Source organism: Oncorhynchus tshawytscha, linkage group LG11 (genome assembly GCF_018296145.1).
Source record: "Oncorhynchus tshawytscha isolate Ot180627B linkage group LG11, Otsh_v2.0, whole genome shotgun sequence".
Lineage (NCBI taxonomy): Eukaryota > Metazoa > Chordata > Actinopteri > Salmoniformes > Salmonidae > Oncorhynchus > Oncorhynchus tshawytscha.
The window spans coordinates 35,410,031-35,431,242 of record NC_056439.1 but is presented as its reverse complement, the minus strand read 5'-3'; the positions used below and the strand labels follow the sequence as shown (position 1 = coordinate 35,431,242).

The window sequence follows — 21,212 nt, the reverse complement described above, 5'->3', positions numbered from 1 at the left end:
TCTCAAAATAAAATGTTTAATATGAAAGGTGTTATTATTAAGTTGCTTTGCGTGAACCTTTTTTTTAAACAAAATCTAAATGATGAAGCATTTTACAAGGAAGTTTATTTGCCTCATAATATATGCCTAGACCTAACATAGTCTTAATAAAAAGTGTTGAATTAGACTAAAATTTTGATCAAGGCCAAAGGATGTTCAATATCTCAATATACATGACCAAATACTCAATACATTTCCATGGTTATATGCACATACCTGAGCTTAACTCAATAATACAGGTTCCTCTATGCCAGCAATCCAGATGTATCTATAGAGGACGAAATGCTATATAAATGCTTCCTGTTATTCAACAGCTCTGCCCATCAAAGGCAGTGATAAATGGTTGTGTTATAGAATAACATTGGAGGCCTATAAGTAATGTGTAGTTTACATATCCTGCAAAGGCATATATCCTACCAGTTAAATACAGGTGTGTCATGTCCTTGTCCATAATATGGTTATAAATAAATTACTTGGTGGAGCTGTCCAAAGGAAAGATGACTTACATCAATTAAGGCATACAGTAACAGAAAACGCATAGTATTTTAGGGGAAACAATATTTCTTTTAAGCAGTTTAAGTCTATAATTGTCAGTCATACACATTCAGATTATTGGTATATAAGATATCAATAAAATACGTGCATGTGCAATTCTCGCAGCATCATCTGTTCTTTGATATATCTTCCACGAAGACCACTATCTGTAGGCTATCCGACCACCTGCATACGTCTGTCAAACACTCCTGGTTCGATTCCTGTTTAATGGCCTGGTTAATCTCCTTTACGCAAACCTTGTTGTCTCGTAGCGGAGGTGCGCTGCGGAACCTTTGTGGATGAAGGAGCAGCATCCACCGCTGCTTGATCCGCATTGCCAGTAGTTGGTCGGTCCGCATCCTTCTCCTCTTTTTCATTATGCATGGTGTTGGGGGCTCCAGTGCGCAACGGGCGCCGATTGTCCTCAGCAGGCTGAGACGCCTGGTTATCTCTCCCCGCAGTGTTTGGTCTCTCCGCAGTTTGTGCGGCTTTGTGGCTTTGGGCAGACGTGTAGAGTCCTTTCGGTTGCGAATGCGCACTTTCTGATAAAACGCCGTCGGAGATGACGGCGGCGCTATTGCTTCTGCCCTCCCAGTGAAATGCCTTGGTCTGAGACTTTACACCAAACCTGGTTTCATTGACAGATAAAATGTCTGTCTGTGTAGAGTTAGTGTCTGAGACGTTAGTGCTTGTGGATATGTTTGTTGAGATGTTAGCAGAGGCTGTGACCTCATCGGGCATCCCTAGCTTCCCCGCTGGAGAGGATGCGCTCGTTGGCTTCCATATCAAGCTGTAGTAAATGGCTAGAATGATGGCTGCTAAGGACACAGACAATACATATGCGAAGACAGTGGCTAGTCTCACCCACTTTTTGTTCGTCTTCGCAGCCATTTTAGCCTTTTTGTCCCCTGTATAAGTGGCAGGTTTGCCCCTCTCCATGTTGGGCATAAAGTCCCGCTCTCTCATATTGCCCCGATGTTTCCCTCGATGCTCCACTACCCCGTCCGTCTTGAAGATTTCTTGTTATCCACAATCCAAGAGAACACGGGAACCTATCCGGTCGAGAGAAGAAGTCAGGCTTACTGTGGACCATATGCGTTCTTGAACAGTTTACTGCTAAATATATTTTTGGTTAATTCATTTTATCTTAGAAGGCACTGCGGTTTGTCTCAGAAACCAAGTTTAACATTGTGTTTCATAATGTACACCATGGATGAGGCAGGCAGCTCAGGGTCTCTTGAGAATTTCAGCATCCACCAGCAGAATCCCGGTCCCGTACGACCAATGTTTATTCCGACGGCATTTCCCAAGGAATCATCTATACAGCGAATCCGCAGTAAAGGATTCGATGTCATTAAAAAAATCGATTAAGTGAAATCATACGGTACACAGCTGTCTTTACCGTAGCCTACAACAAATGAAGTGGTTGTCTCAGCTAAAAATATAGGAGAGGGGGCGGGTGAGGGTTCTTAAAGAGCCAGCAGCTATATGCAGAGGGCTGCATTAACTAATGAAACCGCACCAAACGTACCCCAACACTAGAGTTAAAAAATAAATGCATGTATGCGGATGGTGTAAATTGTCCAGACCAAGTCGCCTATGATTGCGTCATGACATAAACGTGGAACTGGTACTAGGAATGAAGCAGAGTGTGTTGTGGTGTAGAGTCTAGACTGTATTTATGAGAATGAGGGATGGAAGGCTTGAAGGGCAGGTACTGACGGCTCAAATTAAACGTCACCAATGGCAGTGCCAACGCTTGGTGCCGTGGCGAGCATATGATTTCAGCCCCTTGTGATTTCAGCACCTTGGACAGTGGCCGATAACCTATATTTACGCGATAGGCCTACTGGTGCACATGGCAACAACTGATCCTAAATTGGCAGAGCAGAGGACATTGGGTGCAAATGAAAAACATGTAATATAGTATATGTGGGTCATATACAAACCTTTTAATAAAACACAATTGGTTTTATGGATGGATTCAACAGCTTGAAAGGTCAGACGTTTAAACCAAGCGTGGCAGCTCAGCAGGATGGCAGCTCAGCAGGATCATTTGGGGGTATTTGTCTCATATGTGTTTGTTTTCGTGCGCGTGTTCGTGTGGGATGGAATCTATATAGATGACGCAGCCAGGGGGGTTGACTGACTTATTTGCCTGCTATATGGTGCCTGCTATATGGTGACGGGGAGTGAGTGGTATGAGTGAAACCCAGTTTTTCTTTTGATCCTGGCCCATCTATTCATTATATGAATCACATACTTTTGACTGAGGATCTCTACAGTGTAAATGCTTGATATTGTATGTTGTAGGTCTACCATACTGTCTGCTTTTATTGCTGCATTGGAAATCATTTCCACTGGCCTATCAAGTTTCCCCTTGAAAAGTGTGAATCATGTTCTTTTTGATATAATTGGTAGATGGGCAACTTTGATGGAGTGGGGGGCTGGGGGCCACAAACACATCTGAATTCATCAGGGGCCACAGTAAAACATTTTAGTGACTCCCCCTCTTGACTGCAGATATATATATATTTGCCATGGGCTTGGAGAAGATTTAGCAATTTTATAACAAATTTAATGTAATTCTACATGACATTTGCCCATCCCTGATCTATTCTAATGGAAGTAAGATACATTATTATTACCCCAAACACTTTTATCCTCCGATCCCTATACAATTTGCCTAAGGTATAACTTGCTGTTAAAATTAATTTTACCCAAATGACAGGGAGGGAGGAGTCAGGAGCAGAGGCCATGAATCAACATTAATCAGTGCCCTCCCTGCCACATCTGAACATCTAACATGATGCAGTACATTTCATTTCTCATCTCCACAATACTGAATGCAAATTAAAATCAATATACCGGTAGATCAGCAATCACAGATTGAACAAGCATCCTGGCTATTGTCTCTCAATATTGTACAGTATGGCAGTCTATATTTGGGTACTGATTGTTATGTGAGGTATGCAGTGACATTTGCTGAAATCTCGTAAAGCATGTGTCTGAGAAGAGGAAAAACGTCAACAGACTTAATTATTGCTAAGGTCCAAAAATGAAAAGTGGATCAACAATGGCTAGAAGACCGGTGACGCCGAGCGCCGAGCGCCGCCCGAACAAGGAGAGGAACCAACTTTGGTGGAATTCGTGACACATGTCACCATGAAGATGGACCCTAAGGGCTAGTACAACCAGAAATTACTTGGAAATAATTGATTTACAGTGAGTAAATATTGTCACATTATATTATCTGCCTGGTTGTTTAGTTGAACAGTTTAGATCCTGAATCCAGACCAATAGAAACGTGTCCTGGCAGCTGTGCTGGCTGCTTCAGACTCCACAGCTCTGGAATGGGGTCCGTCAGGATTTGGGATGACTCAGCGCCGCAACCACTGTTACCACAATATATGTTAACAGAGTTGTGAGATGGTTCAAAACTCTGCATTACGCGTTACAGTCCCAGCAGCCTCGTGAATTGTATTGATCACAGCTGATGTGGGTTTTACCAGCCTGTTACCAGCCTGTTGCACTGCACAACGTTCACTGGGCTGACAGCTGCTTCCTTCTCTCTCTCTCTCTCTCTCTCTCTCTACTGTAGTGCTCTCTCTTTTGCTCTTTTGCTTTCTACCTCTCTCCGTCTCGCTCCTCTCACAACACCTTCTGTTCTGCAGTACATCAGTCTGTTAACCACTTGTTCCATACAGAGGATTCAGGCAAGTAGTAGAACGCATAATTCAATTTACTATGGGTGCTGCAGATGCCTATCTGTTCATGCAATCATAAAATAATAATTGTTCTATCATAGTCATTGGCTTGTGGATTTATAATTCCCCATTTCTAGTAGACAGAGCTCCTGGATATTGAGAACATATCAGGAAAATATGCAAAACTTTCTAAAGTGAGTACCATTGTCTAAGATGTGCACAGCTTCCACTGCTGTGTGATCCACTCAATAAAGCCAGTCTTTATCTGCTTTCCTGTCAAAGCCTCTAAAGTGTGTGTTGTGTAACTGAGAGGGAATTTGTATTGCAAAAGCAGCAATAAACACAATGCAAATGCACACATACTGGCCACACACAGTGTTGGTGATGTGATTGCAGCTAAAGCGAGAGAGCCCAGATTTGTGATTTCTGTTTAGCAGATCAAGCTGTAGAGAGATGATTGAGTTTGACAGTTTGAACCTCTCCCACTGCTTGCACCCACCCTGAGCTGTCTCCATAGAGAGTTTCAGTGTGCCGCCATTTACTCCCTACTACTGAGGGAGGTCACAGCTATTCCCCGGGGAATAAACAACATCATCCCTATAACTGGTGTGCCATCGGATGACACTCTATCCTCTGTTCTGCTTTCAAGGGGATCAGTTGCTCCTCTGTAAGCCACGGATACTGTATCAAAACAAACACTTGATCTGTTGAAGATATAGTAGATCCCCAGTTCCTCTGCTGAGCTGCTGCTCTCATCTTTCTCTGCTCTTGTCTGGAGTTTTCTTGCAGTGATTTGCCTGTCTGGTCAGGCTTGAGCTCCCAGGCTTCCTGTGTATGGAAGACAGACACCAGGATGTAGCAGGCTTCATTTCCCCCTTTCCAAATATACATGGAGACCTAGAGGATAGTAGAGGATGACAGGGAATACAAGAGAAAGTGTCAAATAATGTACTTTTTTTTACTGTGTGAAAGAAAGAGATCATAAAAACACAAACGAAATGCTTTGCCTACACAATAATCATCATTGTGATAACATAGGAACATAGGAATGACTTTTGGTCCCTCATCTTTGTTTTATTAATGTCTGTCCGTCCTCATCAACGGCACCCTAAAGTCAGGAATGTGTTCAACCTGCATTTTCCAAACAGTGACTTACCACAGCTTCTTTGCTTACAAGGAGAATGTGATACAGGTAATACACATCACAATCCTTACGTCATGACATCTTTCCCCACAGTAACATGAAATAACCAGAGCTCATTCTACACTTACTGCATGCAGCATAACTTAAAATAATTAAGTGTCATAAACATGCATCAATAGGTATGTAAACGTCTAGAGTACATTTGCTTATCAGCATCACCTAACCACAAAGATTTGTTTATATTAGTTGCCAGATTCCAAACTGGCTCTGCAGCACTAACCTTGCCTCAGGTCAACCACTAATATGAGCCTTCATTTCCTCCACAAAGCATCCTCTGTCCTTGCACTCTTTATGAGTTTACGACTACAATATCCAGTTTTAATGAACTCTAATGAAAATAACAATTGGTTCTCTTCCTGAGGCACTGTGACTGATCATTTCTATGCCCTCTAGTGGTCAAAAACGAAACAGCTATTATCATGACAAGTAGTAAATCCAGACAGCAATTTCATGCGGTTGTGGTCTGATGTTATAGAACTGGGCTGCTGATATCCTGTCCATTGCTTACAACCCATCGAGGACCAACGCATTCAGACATATCTTCATGGACAAAATGTTAGTGGACAAGGACCGGTCTCTCTTTATGTTGAATGTAAAAAATAAATGTAAAAAAATGATGAACCTCTCCATCCTAGGTATGTCCGTATCTCCCTTCAGACCAATAAGGATGTTAAGATCCCTGTCAAAAAGTGAGCCACAGACAATTTTGTTGAATTTGTTGAACAGCTCCCACAACAGTTCAACATATTCAATCAATTTAAACTAGATTCATGTGTTGTCTTTATTTTCATCTTCAGTGTTTACAAGATGTTTCTAGCCGATAAGAAGAGGATGGAGAGTGCTCTGGCTTCAGCACACCTCCCCACAATTCTGAGTTTTGCATCTGTATAGGGCGGCAGGTAGCCTTGTGGTTAAGAGCATTGGCCTGTAACAGAAATGCTGCTGGTTTGAATCCCAGAGCAGCCTAGGTTAGAAATCTGTGCTCTGAACAAAGCACTTAACCCTAGTCGCTCTGGAGAAGAGTGTCTACTAAATGACAAACACATATAGTTCAAGTACTTATGGTCCTTTCTGAATGTGTGTCATGAATGATTTCCAGTGGAAGGTAATAATGTGAGAGGTAAATTGTGTGTTCTCTCAGGGTGACACTATGAACTGGACATCTTCCATGAAGCTGCTTTCAAGTTCTTCCTGATGAGTCTTTGTCCCTGGCCTGAGATATATGAGATATTCACATCCTAGTAAGTGAAATTCGAAATTGACCGAGCAGTGTGATTCTTACTAATTGGAGAATACAGGCATGAGGCGATGCCAGGTGTAATTGTCATTATGTTCCCCTCAACAGTTGCTCGGTTGGAGGGTCCAGCTCATGCAGTGGTTCCCTGGCTTAGGGTTTGGCGTGGTCAACAAGAAGCAGCGTTACCCCCGCCTCACTGAAGAGCTCTTCTCCCGTATCGGACCTGACCAGGTGAAGGCCCTCATCGAAAAGTATGAGCCCTGCTCCTCCAACGCCAACAGAGGAGAGATACACATAGATGCAGTCTGATTACTACAGACAGGACAGGAGAACTAACCGATCATCATTGACTGCACTTTATTCCCAATCATTACTGTATTTTCAATCCAGTGTTTTATAGAAGAGAGATGTGTAACACTGCTATGATGTGCATGTGTCTTATTCTACAGGTCAGCTGTTCTATCTGACATCTGTGGTAAAACTGGACAAACTGGCCAAGTGTCAGGACATGAGCCAACCGCTGCCACATTGCCTAATCAAGTCCAACACATACCAGACAGGTCAGACGAGAACTGCCTTTAGACCTGATATCACACATTTGAACACGGCTATAGTAAACAAGGTTTATGAAAGTCTACCCAGAGCTATAAAAATGGAAAGGCATTTTCTTGTCTGTAAATGTGAGCACAGAGCTAGTAATAGAAGCAATAGAAAGTCTATGGATGAATGATAATTTATACAATCCTTTTTGGGTTATTTCATTAATTAAAATGACTGGAAATCGTACAGACTGTTGCTTATGCCTTTGAGTGTCTCTAGAGTGTAATGGAACATATTTCCCTGTGATCCCTCCACAGTGGGTCAGTTTTCCGGTGTGTCGGCACCGCCAGTGTCTGCTGGCCGGCTGCCGTTGCCTGGAGCTGGACTGCTGGAAGGGAAAACCACTGGATGACGAACCCATCATCATCCACGGATTCACCATGGCAACCGAGATCCTGTTCAAAGTCAGGTGTCAGTCAGTCCTCATCTCTCAGTGCCAGCCAGTGCAGTAGTGCTGTAGTAAACAAATTATTCACCCATTTTCAATGGAATATGCCACCTATGTTGGGGGATTCTAGCCCCGGTCCTAACACTTACCCTAATGCTATATTGGACCTTAATGCTAGAGAATAGCCCTATTGATCCGATATGGTGTGTGCCAACAAAAACAACGCATCTAACTAATGTAGACCATTGACCAATTGTCGACCCCTCTTGTAGTCCCCATAAACACATACCTCATTCATTAAGACTCAGACAGACAACAGAGATAGAGTGTTACTAATGATAGAGAGTGTTACAACCGTAGTCCAGACCCCAGTGCCTACAGAAACAGTGTACCAGGAAGTGGCCCCTGCTTTACATCTCACAGTGACAGCTTTTTTTGGGGCTCTGCCAGCAGGTGTCCATTGAGACACAATACAGAGTGTCATATTGGGCCTGGGCACTGGAGCATGTGTGCAGCACAGCAGCCTCTCCACTCCACTCCACACCACACCACACATCTCATGGCCCCTTCACTCAACACTGCCATTTAAGGGCACCCAGAGCTCCGCTATAACTGGTACACAGACCAAACCAAATGCCTCAGCATAGTTTACTGTCACACACTGATTTCCTCCAGGCTTGATGATGTTTGGCCTGCCTCCAGCTCATTCAGGGAGTGAACGTTATTTATAATAAGGATTACATGGAGAAAATCGGACCTCTTTGAATTGAAAATGGATGGCCCTCTCTTCAGCAAAATATATTTGTAAAAAACAGGTGATCCTCCCTTATACCCAAAATAATAATTAAAAGATAAAGTGGATACAGAGAACATGTCTACCGTTTACCTTCACTTCGTGGACAGACCAGAGCCTGGATATGCAGTACTAAAAACTTTTCTTCATTCTGTAAGCATTACATGGCAACGCAGGAATTTTGATAGCGGGCCATAAACATATTATGCAAATCCACGTTATTTGACACATATTAGCAGAATATTTTGTAATACCACACAAATCACTGAAATGTCAGGCTAAGAATGAACAGAGAGATAGGCCTATGTGTTCATCTTATCATATTTCTCCAGTGCCACTGTGTCTTGTTTGCATTGAATCTGTCAACAGACTGTCAAAAGATGCGTCTAAGATGGACACTGGAAAACCAGACGTGTGTGAATGTGAAGTTTCAACATCCTGATAAGATGGAAAAGGTACAAACCTGGGGGAAACCCGAGAGCAGGAAGTGTGTGTGTGTCTCACATAAATGGATCTAACTGACTGATAAAATACTGACAGAACTTTTCTCAAAATGTTTCAGAAACAGGGTAGACCACTGCAAATCTACCAAGACCTGGCCGTCCCTCTAAACTTTCAGCTCATACAAGGAGAAGACTGATCAGAGATGCAGCCAAGAAGCCCATGATCACTCTGGATGAACTGCAGAGATCTACAGCTGAGGTGGGAGACTCTGTCCATAGGACAACAATCAGTCGTATATTGCACAAATCTGGCCTTTATGGAAGAGTGGCAAGAAGAAAGCCATTTCTTAAAGATATCCATAAAAAGTGTCGTTTAAAGTTTGCCACAAGCCACCTGGGAGACGCACCAAACATGTGGAAGAAGGTGCTCTGGTCAGATGAAACCAAAATTGAACTTTTTGGCAACAATGCAAAACGTTATGTTTGGCGTAAAAGCAACACAGCTCATCACCCTGAACACACCATCCCCACTGTCAAACATGGTGGTGGCAGCATCATGGTTTGGGCCTGATTTTCTTCAGCAGGGACAGGGAAGATGGTTAAAATTGATGGGAAGATGGATGGAGCCAAATACAGGGCCATTCTGGAAGAAAACCTGATGGAGTCTGCAAAAGACCTGAGACTGGGACGGAGATTTGTCTTCCAACAAGACAATGATCCAAAACATAAAGCAAAATCTACAATGGAATGGTTCAAAAATAAACATATCCAGGTGTTAGAATGGCCAAGTCAAAGTCCAGACCTGAATCCAATCGAGAATCTGTGGAAAGAACTGAAAACTGCTGTTCACAAATGCTCTCCATCCAACCTCACTGAGCTCGAGCTGTTTTGCAAGGAGGAATGGGAAAAAATTTCAGTCTCTCGATGTGCAAAACTGATAGAGACATACCCCAAGCGACTTACAGCTGTAATCGCAGCAAAAGGTGGCGCTACAAAGTATTAACTTAAGGGGGCTGAATAATTTTGCACGCCCAATTTTTCAGTTTTTGATTTGTTAAAAAAGTTTGAAATATCCAATAAATGTCGTTCCACTTCATGATTGTGTCCCACTTGTTGTTGATTCTTCACAAAAAAATACAGTTTTATATCTTTATGTTTGAAGCCTGAAATGTGGCAAAAGGTCGCAAAGTTCAAGGGGGCCGAATACTTTCGCAAGGCACTGTATATAGAACCTGTTAATCTAGTTGTTGTTGCTGATGGAAAATAATATTCTGCATGATCCCTCTGTCACGACTTCCGCCGAAGTCGGTCCCTCTCCTTGTTTGGGCGGCGTTCGGCGGTCGACGTCACCGACCTTCTAGCCATCGCCGATCCACTTTTCATTTTCCATTAGTTTTGTCTTTGTCTTACACACCTGGTTTCAATTCCCCAGTTACTTGTTCATTATTTAACCCTCTGTTCCCCCATGTCTGTTTGTGAGTAATTGTTTGTATGTAGTATGGTCCATTAATGTGGGCTCTCTTTTTTGTATTGCATTTGTATATGTTGAATAAAGTACGTTTATTGACTCATATCTGCTGTCCTGCGCCTGACTCCTCTACACCAGCTACACACAGACCTCATTACACCCTCTCATTATCCTGTGGACAGAGAAAAACAAGAGCTACCTCATCTCATCTTTTGTGGAGACCAAAGGGGACCAAAGGGGAGAATATTCCACCACCATTCCAGGTGGTGAGGGTAGGTAACAACATCTCCACCCCGCTGATCCTCAACACTGGGGCCCCACAAGGGTGCGTTCTGAGCCCTCTCCTGTACTCCCTGTTCACCCACGACTGCGTGGCCACGCACGCCTCCAACTCAATCATCAAGTTTGCGGACGACACAACAGTGGTAGGCTTGATTACCAAAAACGACGAGACGGCCTACAGGGAGGAGGTGAGGGCCCTCGGAGGGTGGTGTCAGGAAAATAGCCTCACACTCAACGTCAACAAAACTAAGGAGATGATTGTGGACTTCAGGAAACAGCAGAGGGAAAACCCCCTATCCACATCGATGGAACAGTAGTGGAGAGGGTAGTAAGTTTTAAGTTCCTCGGTGTACACATCACAGACAAACTGAATTGGTCCACCCACACAGACAGCATCGTGAAGAAGGCGCAGCAGCGCCTCTTCAACCTCAGGAGGCTGAAGAAATTCGGCTTGTCACCAAAAGCACTCACAAACTTCTACAGATGCACAATCGAGAGCATCCTGTCGGGCTGTATCACCGCCTGGTACGGCAACTGCTCCGCCAACAACCGTAAGGCTCTCCAGAGGGTAGTGAGGTCTGCACAACGCATCACCAGGGGCAAAATACCTGCCCTCCAGGACACCTACACCACCCGATGTCACAGGAAGGCCATAAAGATCATCAAGGACAACAACCACCCGAGCCACTGCCTGTTCACCCCGCTATCGTCCAGAAGGCGAGGTCAGTACAGGTGCATCAAAGCTGGGACCGAGAGACTGAAAAACAGCTTCTATCTCAAGGCCATCAGACTAACATTGAGTGGCTGCTGCCAACACACTGACTCATCTCCAGCCACTTTAATAATGGGAATTGATGGGAATTGATGTAAAATATATCACTAGCCACTTTAAACAATTCTACTTAATATAATGTTTACATACCCTACATTATTTATCTCATATGTATACGTATATACTGTACTCTATATCATCTACTGCATCTTTATGTAATACATGTATCACTAGCCACTTTAAACTATGCCACTTTGTTTACATACTCATCTCATATGTATATACTGTACTCGATACCATCTACTGCATCTTGCCTATGCCGCTCTGTACCATCACTCATTCATATATCTTTATGTACATATTCTTTATCCCTTTACACTTATGTGTATAAGGTAGTAGTTTTGGAATTGTTAGCTAGATTACTCGTTGGTTATTACTGCATTGTCGGAACTAGAAGCACAAGCATTTCGGTACACTCGCATTAACATCTACTAACCATGTGTATGTGACAAATACAATTTGATTTGATTTGATTTGATTTGATTTGATATCCAAGACTGCAGTGGAGTTTATGGGGTATCCTTTTCTCAACTACTACTTTAGCCCTGATTGAATCACCCTCAAATACTAAGAAATCATAATTATTTTCTGCCACACATTGTGAATGCAAACTCCCTTAACATGTCAATCCGGGTATAACAGGCAGATGAGAATAATCTACCCTAAAGGAACCAGACTAGTCCAACTACAGCCCACAGCCCTTCTGGAATGCTGGCTGCCAGATGGTGGCGCTCAACTATCAAACTATGGGTAAAGCTACTGTATAACATCTATCTGGGATTAGGATTGTTTTATGGCTGATAAACTGGTGTAATAACTTATGATTGTTCCCATTATTATTATTAGTCATTATAAGGCACATTTGTAGAGTTTCTTTATTGATGATAAGTGTTTCTTATATTCACCACTGCAGGTCAGTGTTGACCTGTTTTGAGTTGCACACTGCTCTACTGCACATGCCACAAAAATGCAGATCCATCTCACATGAAAATGTTGTGCTGTATGCGTTAGCGGAAAAACATGAATGTGATTTTGAAATGTTCTGAAAATATGTTGTTTTTTCTCCAGATTTCCTAATGCAGCACAACATGTCTTTATTTGAATTCAACAGAAGGACAGACTACCTCCTCAATCACGACCTCTTCTGCGGTAGTAACAAGAAGTTTGACCCCTACTGTGACAGGATCGACACCATCGTTGACAACACACTGACCATCAAGGCATGTAATTATTATTATTATGTTAACTCAAAATCTCAGAGAGAGCAGCAGACATCGGCACTATTCAGTATTCTTGCTTCAGGCTTTTGTGCCAGGCATTTAAAATATCTCATAAAAAAATCTAATGTAGTTATTGGACTGTTTAGTCATTATCAAACCACTCTGGATTATTATCCACGGTTCCACTTTGGAAGAGCTGATGCAGCTGGCTGTTTGTAACTGGGGGCTATTTTCCTCCCACTTGTTTTTCAGAGTAGCATACCCTCAGGCTTTCTCTCGCTCTCATCTCTCTCTTTCTGTGTGTGTGTTCATCTTGGTTGAATATGTCTGTCTGTTTTGTGATAGTCTACTGTAAGTGGACAGTCAATATGTATACAGGTCTGCTGTGTCTGCAGCTCTATTTCTTCTTGGGTCTTTCTATAAATAATGGGGAAATGTGTGACATTGGGATCAAATTTCTAAATGGTTTGAAACGAGAACAAAAATATTTTTATGCAGTTCCACATGTGTACTTAGAGGAATAAAAGTGAATATATTAAAATTGCCCCATAACTCTACCTATACAACATCATATGCCTAGGAATATACATCATTTAAGCAGGCTTTATACAGACATTTGGCAAGTCAATTCAAGGTTTTTTCAGGGACTTTTTCAAGCACTTAATTGTAATCTTCAAGGACCTCAATGTTATACACTTGTATCATTTATATAATTGTACATATAGGGCCTAATATAGAACCCTCCAAAAAAGCAAGCAAAAAGTGTCAAAAAAGTAGGCCATAACCAGTGTAAGAATAAATATTTATTTTTGGTCTTGCCAATGCATTGATATTCAAATGATTATTACATTCTAAAATATGTGAGAATAATGTGGACATTACCTGACTAAATAGATTGGATGCATGCTGATTGTTTTGTAGCCTATGTGACACATAATAAAGCCATGAATAGCAATAGAATTCATCTCAACATTTGAATCTCACCATCGCAGTTTTTATGATGAGAAAGTGACCAAAAACCAGGTTCTTTTTTTTAGAGGAATGATTTTTATGGAAAGCCAAGTTGAAGCCAGCATTAGATGTTGTCGTCCTCATAATAACCGAATGTGGTTTTACCACAACAGAGTAGCACAATACCCTTCAATTGAAACGGTGGGAAACAAACGTAAATTCCCACATCTCTCACAAAAATGGATCAAAAATGAAATCACAGAGCATTATATGGGAGCATGAGAACTTATAAATTGAGTACAATGATTACAAGAACATTTCAAGCACCAAATTGAGGAAATGTTCATATTTTCAAGGTAGGCCTATTCCAGTAGGCTGCTTACATTTCTGAGCTCCAAGTTCAAGTAGTCTATAAAGGTTTTAAGTATCAAGGTCTTTAAGAATTTGATTTTGCAATTGCATACATTATTTTAGATTTTTGTGCCCACGAAAACTGTTTTCACCCCATTACATAAAAAGACACAAAATGTTACCTAGTTACACTTCATTTCTGAGATCTCTATACATACAACTATCCGACAGCTAGATCCAGGATTCTTACAGGGTTCAAGTTCAATGACAAATTTAACTGATTCATACTTAACAACTTGCACTGTCATAAATGCAAGCACAGAAAATAAATGTTTTCTGCCACACGGTTGTGGACAAATCAATCAATACAGCAACCATGATAAAGGGTTAAACATAGGTTGTAAATCAACTTGTACATTTGATTGAATCTATGATCCTCCCTTATATATTAAGGTAATGACATGAAAAAAATGGGGAGATTATTATCAATTATCAGTTGTAACAAGATGTCCAGTGTAGGAAATCCTCAATGTTAACCTAGTTAATAGAAAGACCCTTACCATAGGCCTACATGTGTTTCTAAAGGCATTACAGTCATTTAACTGACTTGCCTAGTTAAATAAAGGTTAAAAAATAAAAAAATAAAAAAATCATCAGTGGAGGCTGCTGAGAGGAGTACGGCTCATAATAATGGCTGGAACGGAGCAAATGGAATGGCATCAAACACCTGGAAACCATGTGTTTTATTCCGCTCCAGGCATTACCACAAGCCCGTCTTCCCCAATTAAGGCACCACCAACCTCATGTGTATCATATATATCCGTTATCGTAACTCCATCATAATTCCTTACAGATCTATTCAGGCCCGTTTCTGTCAGACAAGAGTGTGAAGACAGGCGTGTAAGAAGTACCGGACCAAGTTGTATCCCATACCGAACACCATTAACCCAGTGTGGAACGAGGAACCATTTGTTTTTGAGAAGGCATTCGTTCAACTATAATTTCTACAAGCTAACCATTTTGCCTTGTTGAATGCATGTCAGAAGGGTCAAGCTTGTTGTGTGGACAGATCCTGCTGCCTGACATGGCCTCCCTCAGGATCGTGGTTCACGAGGAGGGCGGGAGGTTTCTGGGCCACAGGATCATTCCCACTGAGGCCTTTCAGTCAGGTCTGTATGATAACATGTTGCATTACCTTTCTCTTATACCTGTGAAGTAACACTGCTATTAATCTAGTAAAACCGCAGTATTAACATGGTGTTGTTATTGTTGAGTGATTACAGATTTACTACACAGATATAAGAGCAACTTCATGTAGCGTTACCTACAGTATTTCTACATGCACTTCTGCCCAGTCTTCCCGACGATGAGGCTGATTGAAGTAGACCTTGAGTCAGAAGGCTTCTGACTGTGTCTGATTGATTCATGGGGGTTTGAGCCCTGCAGGCTTCCAGCACATCTGTCTGCGCAGCGAGAGCAACATGCCGCTCACTCTGACAGCTCTCTTTGTGTACATCAAGGTCAAGGACTATATCCCTGCTGCTTTTGCAGGTACAGTACACTTACTTTCAGCTTCTATTTTTAGAAAAGGTACAGAATAATTTGTATTCATATTTCAATTTTCACATTGGATGATTGTGTAGGTAGGATAGGTAGAACACCTATAGATGGTGTTTTAAGAGTCATTGATTTGAAATAAAATTTTCACTAGGGGACTGATTTCTTCTGTACTGTCTTGTTCTGCCTCAGATTTCAAAGATGCCTTATTCAACCCAACAAAGAATTATGAGAAGGCAACAAAGACAACAGAGGTAAATCAATTCCCAGACAGAGCTCATTGAAACACTGAAAATGACATGTTTCACTCCTAAGGTTCTCCTTTCACAACAAAACATTTCCATAGTAAGATGTGAACAGGGCTTGGTTGGTTTTATGGTGTCTTTGTTAGGGATTTGATGGACTTGTGCTCTGTCCCTACATTCATCAGCAGACTACGTCTCCCCCTATGAGGCGCCCCTTGTCAACATAACACAGACTGTGGGGGAGGAGACTGTATTTTCAGAAACAGGTAAGAAGGCTGTTTCCTGTTGGATAGGGCCAAGATTTCAATTCACTATACTAAAGATACTAAAGCTTCCTCTCCAGTGAAGTAAGCTGATACTTCTACTAGTACCCAGGATACTCCACCTACTCCTGAAGAGGCCCCTTCAGAGCCTGAACCCAACATGGATTAAATTTCACCCCCAAACACTGTCAGTGTGGAGGATGAACCTGCCCCAATCATTCAGCCATCTGTTGTTAACCTTTCCAGAGCCTGAGGGCCTCCCTAAGGTTGACCCAGAGGCTGAACCAGCCACAGAGTTGACTCCTGACCCCAAGGTCATCCCTACCCCTGATCCAGATGTTGAATCCACCACAGGAGGTTGGTGGCACCTTAATTGGGGAGAACTTAATTGTGGTAATGACTGGAGCAGAGTCAGTTGAATGGTGTTTGATGCCATTCCATTATTTCCGTTCCTGCCATTATTATGAGCCGTTCTCCCCTCAGCAGCCTCCACTGGAATCCACTCCTGTTGCTGACCCTGCTGTGGCTCCTGACCCTCCATCTGAGCCCAGCTCATCTGATCCTGCACCTGAGGACTCCACTCCTGTAGATGCCAATGAAGGTAACACCAGTGACTCTTCTGTGTTGTAAAAAGGAAACACATTAGTGGTGGTTGGTGCATTTAAGATGAGGGAGGATGTTTTTTTTCATGAGCATTGCTGATTCAGAGGGGTTGGGTTAAATGCAGAAGGTACATTCAGTTGTACAACTGACTAGGTATCCCCCTTTCCCTTATTTATATTACAGCATATTGGATGACTGTCATTCATATTCCATTCACCCAGCTCAATGTAACATCGATAAGTTTAGACAACTACATGATACTCAAATTATCCCTATACCCATCATGAGGTTGCTACAACCTAGCCTATAAATGAAAGTTTACAACATAGATGTATAGGTTGATAGAAATTTGAGCAATCAAGTTGATTGACCTTGACACGTTCAATAATGCCTTGCACTCTCTTGCCTGCATCTAGCTGATCTAGGGTGTCAAATCAAATCAAATCAAATTGTATTTGTCACATACACATGGTTAGCAGATGTTAATGCGAGTGTAGCGAAATGCTTGTGCTTCTAGTTCCGACAATGCAGTAATAACCAACAAGTAATCTAACTAACAATTCCAAAACTACTGTCTTATACACAGTGTAAGGGGATAAAGAATATGTACATAAGGATATATGAATGAGTGATGGTACAGAGCAGCATAGGCAAGATACAGTAGATGGTATCGAGTACAGTATATACATATGAGATGAGTATGTAAACAAAGTGGCATAGTTAAAGTGGCTAGTGATACATGTATTACATAAGGATGCAGTCGATGATATAGAGTACAGTATATACGTATGCATATGAGATGAATAATGTAGGGTAAGTAACATTATATAGGGTAGCATTGTTTAAAGTGGCTAGTGATATATTTACATCATTTCCCATCAATTCCCATTATTAAAGTGGCTGGAGTTGAGTCAGTGTCAGTGTCAGTGTCAGTGTGTTGGCAGCAGCCACTCAATGTTAGTGGTGGCTGTTTAACAGTCTGATGGCCTTGAGATAGAAGCTGTTTTTCAGTCTCTCGGTCCCAGCTTTGATGCACCTGTACTGACCTCGCCTTCTGGATGATAGCGGGGTGAACAGGCAGTGGCTCGGTGGTTGATGTCCTTGATGATCTTTATGGCCTTCCTGTAACATCGGGTGGTGTAGGTGTCCTGGAGGGCAGGTAGTTTGCCCCCGGTGATGCGTTGTGCAGACCTCACTACCCTCTGGAGAGCCTTACGGTTGAGGGCGGAGCAGTTGCCGTACCAGGCGGTGATACAGCCCGCCAGGATGCTCTCGATTGTGCATCTGTAGAGGTTTGTGAGTGCTTTTGGTGACAAGCCAAATTTCTTCAGCCTCCTGAGGTTGAAGAGGCGCTGCTGCGCCTTCTTCACGATGCTGTCTGTGTGAGTGGACCAATTCAGTTTGTCTGTGATGTGTATGCCGAGGAACTTAAAACTTGCTACCCTATCCACTACTGTTCCATCGATGTGGATAGGGGGGTGTTCCCTCTGCTGTTTCCTGAAGTCCACAATCATCTCCTTAGTTTTGTTGACGTTGAGTGTGAGGGTGTAATCAGTAGTCCAACAGTTGCAAACAAGAGTTCAGGTATGTTTATTCTCTTTTCGTTCAGCTTGTTTCCATTTAATAAACGTTTTTCAACAGAATCGGCAGAATGAATACACCCCTGCTCACACACAAGCACAGTTGCCTTTCATACCAACCACATACAAACAGCATAATCCCTTTGATCGTATAATTCGTCTTACCTGTTCCCTTCGCTTGTGGACTTCAGTTCACAACACATTAGCTGTCTGTGACCTAGCAAAAAAAACTTTCCAAGCCAAACCTTCAAATCCTAACCGCTACATACAGCCTATATCGTTGTCACCATGTTAGCTAACGCCATAATCAACATAGCAACTAAAACTAAAACGTTAGTAAATCCACTACAATCATGCAGTACGGAGTACAGTCAAATCAAATCAAATTTATTTATATAGCCCTTCGTACATCAGCTGATATCTCAAAGTGCTGTACAGAAACCCAGCCTAAAACCCCAAACAGCAAGCAATGCAGGTGTAGAAGCACGGTGGCTAGGAAAAACTCCCTAGAAAGGCCAAAACCTAGGAAGAAACCTAGAGAGGAACCAGGCTATGTGGGGTGGCCAGTCCTCTTCTGGCTGTGCCGGGTGGAGATTATAACGGAACATGGCCAAGATGTTCAAATGTTCATAAATGACCAGCATGGTCCAATAATATTAAGGCAGAACAGTTGAAACTGGAGCAGCAGCATGGCCAGGTGGACTGGGGACAGCAAGGAGTCATCATGTCAGGTAGTCCTGGGGCATGGTCCTAGGGCTCAGGTCCTCCGAGAGAGAGAGAGAGAAAGAAAGAGAGAAGGAGAGAATTAGAGATAGCACATTTAGATTCACACAGGACACCGAATAGGACAGGAGAAGTACTCCAGATATAACAAACTGACCCTAGCCCCCCGACACATAAACTACTGGAGGCTGAGACAGGAGGGGTCAGGAGACACTGTGGCCCCATCCGAGAACACCCCCGGACAGGGCCAAACAGGAAGGATATAACCCCACCCACTTTGCCAAAGCACAGCCCCCACACCACTAGAGGGATATCTTCAACCACCAACTTACCATCCTGAGACAAGGCTGAGTATAGCCCACAAAGACAGTCTGCAAGTAGTTTAGCAGTTACACCGGTGGGTCCCGGTGGCTATAAATTAATAAAACCTGTCACGTGTGCTCCCTCTCCAGCCTCTAGGCTGCTCGTTATGGAACACACCTGTCACCATCATTACGCGCACCTGCACGTCATCAGACTCACCTGGACTCCATCACTTCCCTGATTACCTTCCCTTTTATGTCACTCCCTTTGGTTCCTTCCCCAGGCGTTATTATTTCTATGTCATGTCTTATTTTGTAGTGTTTATTTATATACTCACTCCCTGAACTTGCTTCCCAACTCTCAGTGCTCATCATTACAGAATAACACCTCACCTAAGGGAAGCATCAGGGAGTGTTTTTAGTTTTTTGGTGGGAATGACATCAGGTCCAGGAGCCGCTACAGGCTCTCATGCCCTGCCTCCGCTAGTTCGTCAGGCTCTCATGCCTCAGCCAGATCTCCAGGCTCCAGTGCCTGTCAGGTTCCCATGCCGGCGACAGGTTCCAGCACATCAGCAGGGGTGACTGGGCCTCTCCTCATCCCTGGGATGTTTATTTATTAAAACACTCACTCCCTCAACTTGCTTCCTGACTCTCAGCATGCATTGTTACAAAACCAAAAGCTTACCTTGACTTGGAAGAGTTCCAATGTTGGATAACCAGCTAGCTACCTTAGCATCCCTCTCTATTTGAGCCGGGTGTTTGAGTAGGCTAAACTAGCTAGCTGCATTCACTAGCTAAGTAAGTGAAAGTAAAAAATACTATGAAATATAGCTCTCTCTCTCTGTCTCTCTTTCTTCTCCTTTAAATTATTCTGTTCAAAACTGTTAAACTATGATCTTTTTCTCTCTTTGAGTTAACTACTCACCAACAGTTTATGCACTGCAGTGCTAGCTAGCTGTAGCTTATGCTTTTAGTACTAGATTAATTATCTGATCCTTTAATTGGGTGAACAACATGTCAGTTCATACTGCAAGAGCTGATAGGTTGGAGGACGTCCTAATTACTGTGTAAGCCTATGGAAGGGAGTGAGAACCACGAGCCTCCTAGATTTTGTATTGAAGTCAATGTACCCAGATGAGGCCGGACACTAGCTGTCCTCCAGCTACACCATGGTGCTACCCTACACAGTGCTGTTGATGCTACTGTAGACCTTCATTGTGAAACAGTGTGTTTAATCAATTATTTGGTGATGTGAATATATTTAGTATAGTTTAATCTAAAAAGGATAACTTTTTTAATGTTTCATTATTTTTATTTTCAGGAAATTCACTAAGGAGGATGCTCTAAGGAGCCTCTGAAATTCATATATCATGTGTCCTCTTTCAGAGCTGTCCACAGTTGCCTGTGAGGACATAAAGGAACTGGAGAAGAAGTTCCAGAAGAAAGTAGAGCAGCTCATCCAGAAATACAGTGACACATTCAAAGCGCTCAAGAAGAACGCCATGAAGAAAAAATATTAATGGAATACACTCCTAGATGTTTTAAGCCCTCTGTAGTTAAAGTTTTATGACTCAACAAATTCATGTTTTATTTTAATCTCATCCACCAGGGGTGATGGCAGACACAGAATGTATTCATTTTGTTTTTCTCTTGGCCAGTTTAATTAACAAGAATTATATTTAGACTTATAATAATTAGCTTCAGGGAGATTTGGAATATTCCTCAGCTAATGTGTTTTTCTTGGTAGAGCACTTAATGAAGGGATAAAAATATCCTCTAAATGTGCTTGCTAAATGACTAAAATGTCATGTGTAAGATATGTTTTTAACTAGAAACATTTATTGCTTGTGGAAGAACAATTCTAGGCTTGTACCCGGACGCTTTTGTTGA

At 42.4% G+C, this 21,212-nt stretch overlaps 2 protein-coding genes across 2 annotated transcripts; one reads left to right on the top strand and one right to left on the bottom strand.

Annotated features, from left to right (window-relative positions):
• LOC121847823 lies at positions 1-2,208 on the bottom strand. Its single transcript, XM_042330590.1, has one exon. The coding sequence runs from the start codon at positions 1,537-1,539 to the stop codon at positions 811-813; it is 729 nt and encodes a 242-aa protein (XP_042186524.1). The 5' UTR covers positions 1,540-2,208; the 3' UTR covers positions 1-810.
• plcb2 (phospholipase C, beta 2) lies at positions 1,783-20,842 on the top strand. The gene is given in 25 exon segments (XM_042330426.1): positions 1,783-1,848; positions 4,421-4,473; positions 5,384-5,428; positions 5,430-5,472; positions 5,960-6,039; positions 6,120-6,173; positions 6,282-6,358; positions 6,626-6,753; positions 6,860-7,024; positions 7,176-7,281; positions 7,579-7,606; positions 7,608-7,736; positions 10,552-10,649; positions 12,013-12,048; positions 12,163-12,205; positions 12,207-12,277; positions 12,596-12,747; positions 14,903-14,949; positions 14,951-15,032; positions 15,119-15,218; positions 15,496-15,600; positions 15,799-15,861; positions 16,028-16,117; positions 16,361-16,471; positions 20,709-20,842. Coding segments are annotated over 25 exon segments (2,106 nt in total).
• Positions 20,843-21,212: the final 370 nt, after the last annotated feature.